The 12,209-nt window shown below is 42.0% G+C and overlaps 1 protein-coding gene across 6 annotated transcripts in view; it reads right to left on the bottom strand.

The window, feature by feature from the left end:
* Positions 1-12,209, bottom strand: part of LOC132403641 (uncharacterized) — a 78,533-nt gene that overhangs the window by 52,727 nt on the left and 13,597 nt on the right. For 3 of the 6 annotated variants that reach the window (XM_059987130.1, XM_059987129.1, XM_059987132.1), the window contains exons 1-2: positions 2,571-5,721; positions 538-592 (exon numbers count right to left, since the gene is read on the bottom strand). In XM_059987130.1, coding sequence (XP_059843113.1) covers positions 3,044-4,234 — 1,191 coding nt within the window. In that variant the 5' untranslated portion in view covers positions 4,235-5,721 and the 3' untranslated portion in view covers positions 538-592; positions 2,571-3,043. Of the gene's footprint in view, positions 1-161; positions 593-1,097; positions 5,722-9,941; positions 11,483-12,209 lie in introns of those variants that run through there. The other 3 variants (XM_059987134.1, XM_059987131.1, XM_059987135.1) reach the window with 3 other exon arrangements.

The raw sequence follows: 12,209 nt of genomic DNA, 5'->3' as shown, positions 1-12,209 counted from the left end.
TGTCTTTCACAGTCGAAGTCCTCATCTGTGGAATTTCCTCTCTAAACCTGTTGCATAGATTTTTAAAACCTGCTTTTCTGCCTGCTTTCCCTGACACCTCTTTATTTTCCTCAATATTGAGTTTGTCTGTTATGTTCTTGTTGTGGTCTGTACATCTGGTTTGAATTTCAGGTTGGAGATGTTTTACATTCCTCATTCTGTCAGTCATTTTTGTGGTGGACTAATTGTAACTTCTATGCCACCTATCAGTAAGAACTGCCTTTATAAAATCCTTAGGAGCCCAGACTCATTAAAGAGGGGTTGCTATTGAAAATTTAATGTTTTTCTATATTGGAGGGTGTCACCAGGTGACAGACTATTGAAGGTTGTCATCTTAAATCCTTTTCGTGCCTTGAGATGCATTGGGTGGCAACATTTCCTATTTCTTTGGCATTTTTGTCTTGTTTTTATGAAGCCGAGTTGCTAGCTCGATGCTGAACCCAGTACGGATGGAAACCGTGCAAGGAGCCAGCAGAATTCGAAGCCGGGACCACTCACCTTGAAGTCTCCTATACCACTGGCTGGCTATTGAAGGTTGTGGATTTTGATTGTCCTGTGTGATTAAAAAAATTAGTGAGAAAATAGATTTTAAAACCTTGAAACTGTTATAGATCTAGAGAAAACGACATTGTGTCCTGTCTCATCCATGATATGAGAGTTGAGGTACATTAACGGAATATTTGAAGCCCTTATTTGAATGTGTCCCCTGGAACACTGAAGTAATGTTCACAGTGTTAATTTGTTGAAAGAATTCCCAGATCCAGTACTAATCCAACTCTCATCCAATTTCACAAACTAAGATGGACTGTGGGAGTGGAAGATAATTTTGATCATAACCCAGCAAGTTTTTGTAGAAGGCTTGCACACTCCCCCATGCCGCATATGTTTTAGTGTTTCTACCTTTATAAATGTAGAGAACACAAGGGTCTGCTAAACGAACGGAACAGGAAATTTGAAACTTGAGGAAAAGTTCACCAAAAGCTGCCTGTAACACTTGTGGCTGTTGTAATACAAGTATTTATTTTTCCTAACAACTTCTGAATAGGAAAGCGACTCACCACATGTAGCTCCTGGCCATTGCCCAGTATTGCACGTTCTGTGCCTGTGTGTTTGCATTGCAAGAATGTAATAGTCATTGGCTCAGGTTCCCCCTTTTTTTTCCTCCAAAAAAGTTCCTCAAAAGTAAACTAAAACCCAGTCTATAGTGCTGACAGAATTTGACTGGGATGAATTGGAATTGAAATTCCATACAGCTAGAGATGTCTGCAGAGGAATCATGTTTGCTTTGTAAGCAGCATTCTCAAGAATTATGAGTGCTGGCCAACTCCCGTCACCAACGTGCAAACAGCACCAATCCCATCTCTGCACATGCTGGTTGCCAAGCTATAATTTATTGAACTAATCTATTCTAGTTCACTGGCTTTATTAAGAAAATATATGCCCATGCATTTTGTCCACATCTGTTCTAGATTAATTAGTCTTAAAACTGTACTTATTCTTAAAACTACAGGCTCTGTCAGCATTCTGTAATTCTTTGTAAGTTATGCATCCTTGGTAAAAATTACCACAATCTTTTTTATTGTCGTATCATCACATAGAAAGGCCAACTGAATTTTGAAATGTTTGACAGAGAAATGATTCAATGTAGAATTGATTGAGGCCACAGAACAGAATTCCTGTGGTCCAACAGGAATTTACCAATGATTGTACTCCACATGTATCTACTCACACTCCTACTCTAATTATCTTCCTTTTTTTATCCTTAATTTATCTTGCTTCTCTGTAAACATACACTCTGTGGCCACTTTATTAACTTCATGCAAATTGTTAATGCAAAGATCTAATCAGCCAGTCAGCAACTCAATACATAAAAGCAAGCATACATGGTCAAGAGTTTCAATTATCATTCAAGCTAAACACTAAAATGGGGAAGAAATGTGATCTATTGACTATGTCTGAAATAATAGTTGGTGCCAGATAGGGTGGTTTGAGTATCTCCGATTTTCACACACACTGGTCTCGGGAGATTACAGAGAATGGTGCAAAAAAAAACAAACAAAAAAATCCAGTGAGCGGAAGGTCTGTGGGTGAAAATGCCTTCTAATGAGTGAGGTCAGAAGAGAATGGCCAAGGCAGATTCAAGCTGACAATAATTCAAATAACCACGTGTTGCAACAGTGGTGTGCAAAAGAGCATCTCTGAACCTCGAAGTGGATGAGCTACAGCAGCAGAAGACCACCAACATACATTCATTGGCTATTTATTAGGTACAGGAGGTAGATAAAAAGTGGCAATTGAATTTATTAATACTATTCATCAGTGTTGCTTGTGGAAGGTGTTTCATATAACTTTGGATAAGGAAGGTTCTCATGAATTCCTTACTGGAATTTATGGAGTTTGATTTAGTTAACACTACAAGTAGAAACATTCCCTTCATGACTTTCTTATGGAAAGCAAATCTCCACCATTACAGGCCACCCTTCATTATCTGACTTTCAGGATAGGATGCTCTAGCAAGCTTTTGCATTTACCTACTGCCAAACCCAGGGCAATCTTCACTCGGCACCAGATCCTCATTCATTCCCTTCTTCATACTGAAGCCTCAGGACAGGCACCATCTTCCAGACCCGCAGAATAATTCCATCATCTTCCCAAAAGTCTTATTTCCTTAACACGAAAGGAAAGCCACAGGAACTTACTTTTCTGCATCAACTCTTGAACTATGTTTCTGGCAGGGATAGAGTTATTTCCTGTGGGAAAAGCAGCCACAAGTTGAAAGTGGAACCGAATACCTAGCTGCTACTCCATTACTCAAATGAGAATGAATTTCTAGGCAAGGAATCTATAATAAAGCAGACAATTTCTACGCAACAGATTCATGTTTGAATGTTTATACTCAACTCATGGGGGAAACATAGAAACACAGAAAATAGGTGCAGGAGTAGGCCATTCGGCCCTTTGAGCCTGCTCCGCCATTCAGTATGATCATGGCTGATCATCCAACTCAGAACCCTGTACCTGCTTTCTCTCCATACCCCTTGATCCCTTTAGCCACAAAGGCCATATCTAACTTCTTCTTAAATATAGCCAATGAACTGGCCTCAACTGTTTCCTGTGGCAGAGAATTCCACAGATTCACCTCTCTCTGTGTGAAGAAGTTTTTCCTCATCTCGGTCCTAAAAGGCTTCCCCTTTATCCTTAAACTGTGACCCCTCATTCTGGACTTCCCCAACATCAGAAACAATCTTCCTGCATCTAGCCTGTTCAATCCCTTTAGAATTTTATACGTTTCAATAAGATACCCCCTCAATCTGCTAAATTCCAGTGAGTATAAGCCTAGTCGATCCAGTCTTTCATCATATGAAAGTCCTGCCGTCAGGAAATCAATCAAATTCCCAGGAATCAATCTGGTGAACCTTCTCTGTACTCCCTCTGTGGCAAGAATGTCTTTCCTCAGATTTGGGGACCAAAACTGCACACAATATTCTAGGTGCGGTCTCACCAAGGCCTTGTACAACTGCAGTAGAAACTCCCTGCTCCTGTACTCAAATCCTTTTGCTATGAATGCCAACATACCATTTGCCTTTTTCACCGCCTGCTGTACCTGCATGCCCACCTCCAATGACTGGTGTACAATGACACCCAGGTCTCGTTGCACCTCCCCTTTTCCTAATCTGCCACCATTCAGATAATAATCTGTTTTCCTGTTCTTGCAACCAAAGTGAATAACCTCACATTTATCTACATTAAATTGCATCTGCCATGAAGAGTGAGACATTGGGACAGCAGATGGTGTGTGCAACTGATGGAAGAAGGCCCTTGTATTCGAGCAATCCCTCTCTGTCTCGTTCTTTTGATGAAGGGGGAGAGCCTGTCGGTCCCCAAGCTGGTGATCTTGGAGAAGTGACACAGAAGATTGTAAAAAGGGAACAGCGAGTTGCTGGTCTCCCGCTCTCATTGTTGCAGGAGCAATCTCTCCCTTGCTGGTGAGAGACAGAAACCCTGTATGAGATACTGAAGTGCTGAGATATGGACTGTAGGTTTGATAGATGTCTAGATCAAGGTCTCTGGGGGCTTTTGCTATTGCTTGTACGGTGGGGAGGTACAAGTGAGGGGAGAGGATGGTTCGATGCTTCTGTTGCTGTTTGTGCGTGGGAGGGGTAGGGAGGCTTTGGAGTTCTGATATTACTATCATTCATTCTTCAGAGTTCTTGTTTTGTAGAGGAGTAAGAATTTCAGGTTATTTAGTGTATACATTCTCTGATATAAAATTGAAATATTTGAATTCAAAACTCAGGATTCAAGTTTTATTATCAAAGAATGTGTAAATTATACAACCTTGAGATTTGCTTGCTCATGGGTAGCCACAAAGCAAGAAACCCAAAAGAACTCAATTAAAGAAAAAAATAAAAGAGCAACACTTGATGCGCAAGAGTAAGAAAAAAGTATTAAAAAAAATCAAGCAAACAATTGAAGTGAACAACAACATTATGAACCAAATTGGAGACTTCAGAGCCAAACCCCAGAGTAGGCCCAAAGCCTTGCTTATCATAGTTCATCATATTAGCAGCACGGAACACAATAGCCGGGGCAGTCTTCATGGCCTCAGCGCTATGGAGATGACCATCACAGAGAGCGAATGAAATTGGCTCTCATTCAAACCTTGACACCCTGCCTTTTCAGACTTCCTGGGCCAGCATTTAAATTGACTCAACAATGGAACAGCGAAAGGCTTCAGTGCCTTGGAGAGAGGAGTGAAGATCACAGACGAGTGAAATTGGCTCTCACCTCCCATCTGTCCCAGTGTTTAAATTGTCTAAACAGCGAAATTACCTTGCCCTAGGATGCAACTGCAGCGAAGGACTCCAGGCCCAGAATTCATCGCCCAGCCCAAAGCCACTCAAGCTTTTCAAATCAGCTCAGTGCCCAGAGCAATCCGACCTCACACCTGGGCTAGTGGAATGAGCTCTGAATCTTCTCTGCCCGGGCCCCAACTTCTTTTGGTTCTGAGTGTGATTGCCTCGCTCCTGCGCCAGCCATATGGCGTCGGAACTCCATTTGCAATGATTCTGCAACACACCATCTTGCCTCACCATTGCTCGCCACTTCACTGTTCGTGGTAATAATTTAACACAATTTACCTCAGGAAGGGTAGTTTTAGTCATTTAAAAAAAAATTTGATTTCTTATCTTTTTGACTACCAGGAGCTGTCGCACATGTTTGGAGGTGCAATCTTAACTGGAAGCTCCTCCCACCCATTAACCAAGCTCATCAATGTATCCTTTCACTGTTTTTTTTTAATGCCCCTGGTGGTTTATCAAGCTTTTTATTCAATGTAGTCACAAATCATCTACCCTTTGACAGAGTGAATTCCATATGGCCACAACCCTGTGCATTTTTCTTTAATTTTGTTTGTTCAATTTTTTATATAAGACATACTAGAACACATCACTCTACCAAACAAGTTTACACTTCATCTAAACCTTCGCCTGCCTTTTAATGTTTACTCTCTCCTATACCAGTGTCATTGTCCATGTCATTTCCTGTTGTTCATTACAATTATTAGCATAACATTAATTGCTTAGATACCAGCATGGACACCTCACCAGAATGCAGGGAGCCTGGGGTTTTGGTACATTTTTCTTGCTCTCTTCATATTTTTGTCTACATTTTACAAAACTTGTGAATAAGACTTACTGAAAATCCACGAGAATGGCGCGAAAACTCAACATGGACACCCAGCTGCAAAACTTCTGGAAGGAAAGTATGACAAAAGAAGACCTGCTGAGATTTTGTTGGTTGAGGCATTTCAAAGGAGACCTCAGCAAGCCACCAGCAAGAGTGATTGAACGCAAGAAGATACCCGCACTGCCGCATGTAGACTTCCAGATACAGGATGCAGCAGTGCAGGGAAAAGAGGGGGGCCCATCCAAGGAGGTAAAACAGAAAAAGTTAATAGCTAAGGACCAAGCTCCAACTGTGTCCATGAGCGATATGAGGCCAGTCACCCCTGAGGTTCGGGCCCTGCTGTATGATGGGTTCTCAAAGGAGGATAAAGGCAGATATCAATACCTTGAAGCCCGAAAGAAGAAAGGCCCCGGTGAGAAATATGAGTACCCTCTCACTACTTCCTGGAACTATGGCTGGAAAATAGGTGAGATGGCCAGACTAACTGGCAGAGATGAGATCTATTTTGCTGGGCAAAGGTAATTTGTTTCCTTACAGGATTAGATGAAGGACAGGAATAGGTTTCCAAATTGATACACATATGGAGTCAGCATCCGTGGAAATGAGTAGTCAAAGCTCGTTTCCACAAATGCTGCCCAACCCGTTGAGTTCCTCCAGTGTGTTGTACGTGTTGCTTTGACCACAGCATCTACAGTGTACTTTGTGTTTACACATTGGTTAGAACTGCTTGGGAGGAAATGGGGGTCAAGATTTTGTACACAGGGAGAAGTTAATGGCAGTGTTAAAATACTAGAAGGGCTGCTGATTCCACTAGTAACAAGATTTATCACAGCAGATGAATCTGTGAGGCCATGGATCTAGCATTGCTCAAAGCACTGTGGGCCTGGACTTCATTCCAATCCAGGTACACAACATTTTTTTTGGAGCATTGCTATTTTCTACATTTGAGATGGGAACAAAGTTTCATCTATTTTGAGTTGAATATGGTTTGGGTGCCTTCAATATGCTTTAGTTACACACTTTTTAATAAAATTGTATTTTTAATTTGGTTAATCTCAAACATTGGAGCACTTCCATCAAATACTTCAAGAGCAGGTACTGCATGGACTAAGAACCATGTAAAGTCCTTTCAGTATTGGCCCTCTGTGAGATTGAAGATAATTATAGAAAATTATAATCATAGGCCAGAAATGAAAATTTTGAATCGGGGGGGGAGGCTGACTTCAATATAAGAAGGACCTGACGAAAATAGACTGCAGGCAAGACAAAACGTAGTGGTGCTGCTGAGGAGGATAGCCTTGGGCAATACAACATTACTGATATATTGGTAAGATAGAGCAATGTCTAGTTATGTACATTTGAGAACTAATAAGAGTGGGACAAGAACAATAAATCATGTAGGGTCCTGAGAGTATTAGGAAACACAAGGATCTTGGTTTTTAAGTCCAATAATCTCTGAAGGTGGGGCATAGAATATGAGCATGAAGGTTATTTTAAAACTTTATAAAACATTGGCTCGGTCATAGCTGGAGTACCTTGTGCATAGTTTTGGTTACCAAACTGTAGGAAAATCGTGACTCAGTTGAAGAGGGTGCAAATGTGATTCATCAAGATATGGAGAGCTTCAGTTATGGACTGAAGTTTGATCTTCTGGGTAAGATTTCCTTCAAGCAAAGTTGGTGAAGAAGTGTTGTGGGGGGGAGAGGGGGTACTTCATAGAGGTATACAAAACTATGAGGGTTAGATAGGAGAGACAATGGAAATTTTTTCCCATAGCGGGTGTCTGAAACTAGAGGGTATTGAGGCCTCTGTTGGTTGGGGTTGACCATAGGTGCTGCATCCTAGCTGTCTACATGACACACGCCAGTGCAGTACGATATGGAGAACAAGCTGTTGCCCCTGCCTCAGGCTCTCCCTGTCCATGCTGGAACAGCAGTGACCCGTACAGTTTGGTACCAACGGAGTCACATGAGTTGCTTGTTATCGTAGAACTCAAAGGAGGACTGCCTTAGGAACACCAGCTCCAGGTTAGTTTTCCTTCTATGTTCAAGATTCAAGATTGTTTAATATAATTTCCTGTCCACAATTGTAAAGGAGAATGAAATAATAGATGAGCTGCCAGCCACAGTTGACTGGGACTCCATCTGCCTGAAGCGACTGGTTTTAAGGTGCCAGTAATCTGCCTTTTCCCCTTCTGTTAGTAGAAACAGTGCTGCCAGGTTTAGCCACGTGTGAAGGCCAGGAGCTGGACTTGGTTGTCACAGACTTTTTGAGGGGCGCACTGTTAGGAGCATTTAATAGATAGTTGTGCTTATCTCCACTACCCCAGCAATAACAACATTCAGGAGGCTATAGGTTTAGCTTAAAGGGATTGTGGTTCATAGGGGATCAGTGAAGGAATCTTTTCAAGGAGGGTAGTTGGAATCCGGAACACTCACAGCCTTAGAGATTAATGGATTCAGACACCCACACAACATTAAGAAATACTTTGACTACTTGAATTACCAAAGAATAAAAGGCTACAGACCAAGTCTGGTAAATAGATTAGTATAGAAATTCACTTGTTTGCTGCCTAGGACATGTTGGTGGAAGGGCGTGCTTTTGTGCAGCACAGCTCTAACTAGATTTTTGTTTTCAATCTCAGACAACAAAACTCATGCCCTAGAGCTGAAGTGGTTATACTTGTGCCAACTAGTGTTGTATTGGGAACCACAGAACCACAATGAGCCATGCTCTGACCTGTGCTGTGTGTCTCAACCCTGAGACCAGTGCTCATCCAAGTGTATATTATTGTACAACCTGTATCAGGAAGGAGTGAGCACATGCAGCAATGGGATGAGTGGTTCAATTAATTGCTGTGCTTCTTTCCTAACAGAGGATAATGCTGAGTACAAGAAACCAGGCTTTGGGCGATCAGCCTTGGTGGAAACTACTTTCTACCGAAAAAATGGGATCTTCAGTAAACCAGAAGCAAATGATGCCATGAATTGATGGAACGTGCAAACTGTGAAATCAAGATGGCTTACAGGGCACATTTTCAGATTGAGTTTGGCTCCAGGTAACTGTTATAATATAAGACAAGACCTTTGAGCTGTTCCATTGGTCCAAGAGATGTGTGAGTCAATCAATAATTCAAATTACCTTGAATCTTCACAGATCCTGAGGTAAACAGTCTAATAAAACATTAAAAAAATTACAGGGGCATAGTTTTTCTTTTGGGGATGTACAAAGAATGTCAGCTCTCCATTCATGGAAAGAGTTACATTCTTGACGGGATAGTTGAGCTCTCTAAGATCTGAACATAAGGAGTCACATTATGTGAAGGAAAATTAATTCCTTTGAGAGACTGTTATCGTCTCTGAGGGAGATCTGCATTGTCAGGGAAGGGAAGCCTTCTCTGCTACTCGTGTTCCATAGTTATATTCTCTGAGAATCACTTTTTAGACACGGGTATTCCAAGGAGTCACACTGTCCAACAGGGAATTGCATTCTCTGAAAATAAATTCCACTCCAAAGAGTGATACTTTTAGAGGAAGCGTTCACTTTCTTTGGCAGACCCAAGGAAAATGTAATCTTTGTTAGAGGGTTACTGCTGAAACCCCATTCTTTAGATTTGAGAGGGAGTCATTACCCCAAAGGGCATTAATATTTTTTGAGAGTCGCATTCTGAGCGAAAGTCAAATATGAGAGGTGGAGATTTGTTCTTGATTCACGTTCTCAGCAAGTCACATTTCATAAGAGTGTTATAGAGCAAGCAGCACTCTTTAAGAAATTTGTTGCATGACAGAGACGGTGGTTGCTCCATAGTTATAGCATTGTGCTAAAGTCTTAGCCACATTTATATGGCTCGGGCATCTAAAACTTTTGCACAGTTCTTTATTTGTCAACATGGAGTAGAGATCGAGTTTGTAAATCTAGCAGGAGCAAAGAATGTTGGGAATGGTGAGAGTGGAGCACCATCGAAGGGGTGTGGGACAGATGGCAGAGAAGGAACACCCAGCCCTGAGATGCCAGGCAAGGGGTCATCTGATTCAGAACAATTGGTTTACTGATCATTACGGAACGTCTCTCTGGTGCTTCCCACTCCCTCTCCTCTTCATTCTCCTTTTCCCAACATGATTCCCCTCTCCCTGCCCCCTTCCCACACTCATTCTACAATAGAGTCCCATGTAAAAATCAGGTTTATCATCACTCACGTCATGAAATTTGTTTTTATTTTGTGGGAGCAGTACAGTGCAATGTATAAACTTACTACAGTACTGTGCAAAAGTTTTAGGCACCCTAGTGCATACATATGTATATATCTTAAGTGTTTTGCACAGCACTGTAATTGTTCCAAGATGTTCAATGAGCAGCACACCCCAAAAGCAGGTCCTTCAGCAAATCTAGTTGAAGCCAAGCTGTTACTCTACCTACTCCTATCTACCTGCACTCAGATCATAGCCTCTTTGATCCATGTACCTCTCCAAACTTCTCTTAAATGTTACAAATGAGCCTGCCTTTACCATTTCTGCTGCATTTTGGTCCACACTCGTACAACCCTCTGAGTGAAGAAGATCCCCATCAGTAGACTTCAGTCGAGGCCCAAAGTTAAATCTTTGATCGGCAAGTATTATTGGATAATTAGATGAGGAACTATCTATTGTTGGGCCCAAGGTAGAGGCTTAAGAAGGAGGGTTATTTCCTTCAGCTCATGGATGCTTTTCTCTCTATGAGGGGTCTTTATGTGTGCAGAGGATCAAAGGTGTTCAAGTTTCACAGGCTTGATCTGGTGTATCCTGGCCACTGCTACCTTCTCCCTCCTCCCGCAGTGGTCTGGAAATGAGGTAAACAAGAACTGTGTTTGTGGTTTCAGCAAAGGAGGTTTTGGTAACAAATACATCAGAAACAACCGGAGTCTGTTTTATCAACTTGTCCACAGTAACAAAGCACAGCCTGATCCTGAGTAGAATGAGGAGCACAACACACTTCACTGCAGGGTCACTGAGTCTTGTGGCTGATGTCAGAACCAGTGTGTGGACTTTATCCACCTTAGATGGGGTGAAGTTAAACTTTACTTGATTGATTCGTGGAAGAAAAGAGTTCACCCTCTGAAAAATGATATGAGCCCCTGGATTTAAAGGTGAGAGATATTACAGTGAAACAATTACATTTTTACTGGGTGAAAGGATAACTGGTTAAATGCTTGGCTGAAGTGCAGAACTAGCGATTGCAAATAACTGACTGGCCACTTAGGAATGAGATAATGAGATTTTTTTTCAAATATTTGTGATTCCTTGGAATCATCTAAACAAGGAGGGTTCCACATACAAAGTCAGTGAGTAAACTCAAGGCTGACATTGATAGGATTGTGGGCACAGAGGAGTTGAAGGATATGAAGAGAGGAGGAGGCAGAAAATGAGCTGTGTCCTTTGGATGATAGAGTGGGTCAAAAGCTCTGCTGACTGGCAACCTCCTGCACACATTTCCTTATCTGCGGAAAGAGGCATGGCCTGCGACTCCATTCCTCAGTCTGTAGTTGAATACTTGGGGACATCTTGAGTCCTGGTGATGCTGAAATATCCTTGATGTCTTTTGACCACAGACCCCAACTAAATCCTACTTGAAACAGACCATTCAGGACTGTGGGTTGTGGAAGTGTGTTATGTGAATTTCTGTGGGTCCAACCTCCTTGGAATGTTCACTCCAATTCTTCCCATCAGTAAGATCCTTGGTTTCCACAGGGTTGAAGAGTTTCTTAAAACTGGCCCTGTTTCTGGGAAGAAGTCAAAGAGTAACAGCTACTAACCTTTAAAACTCAGCTCATGCTCTCCAACCTCACACATCATGCTTTCGATCCCTAAACCCTCACACTCAACCATTCAAATGTATCTCACAGCCCCTCCCTCAGCTCCGAAGCTCTCCCTTTGATCCTCCAACATCAGCTCAAATCTTCAATCCCCACGTAACCATTTCTCATCCCTCAAAACAACCGGTTACAGCTCAGGCCATTCTGGAGTTTGGAGTTCAATTCTGGCACCATCTGTCAGGAATTGATACGTTCTCCACATGAATCATGTGTGCTTCTGCCAGTGTTCCAGTTTCATTCCACAGTCCAAAGACATACCAGTTAGTAAGTTAACTGGTTATTGTGAATTGTCCCATGATTAGGCTGGTGTTGAATAGGTGGGTTGCTGGGTGATGTGACTCATTGGGCCGGAAGAGCCTGTTCCGTGGTGTATCTCTAAATAAACCACTCATTCTTACCCATCAACACAACTCCCAGTACTACTTTTATACCTCATCTGTCATTAACCTCACTCAAAACCCCTCACTAATTTATCCCATTATTGCCCCACTACCACTATTGTAAATTTCCACCCTTTCTCATTCTCAGATTCCATCCCCTATACCTCCATCATACCCTCCTCGCTCCTCAAAACAATGTCCCTCAACATCACTGCTATTTCAACTCCATCCTCTGCTTCACCCTTCAATCCCAC

Source organism: Hypanus sabinus, chromosome 13, assembly GCF_030144855.1.
Source record: "Hypanus sabinus isolate sHypSab1 chromosome 13, sHypSab1.hap1, whole genome shotgun sequence".
In the NCBI taxonomy this organism is placed as follows: domain Eukaryota; kingdom Metazoa; phylum Chordata; class Chondrichthyes; order Myliobatiformes; family Dasyatidae; genus Hypanus; species Hypanus sabinus.
Note: the sequence above shows the minus strand (reverse complement) of the source record. Positions and strands in the feature narration are given on the sequence as shown.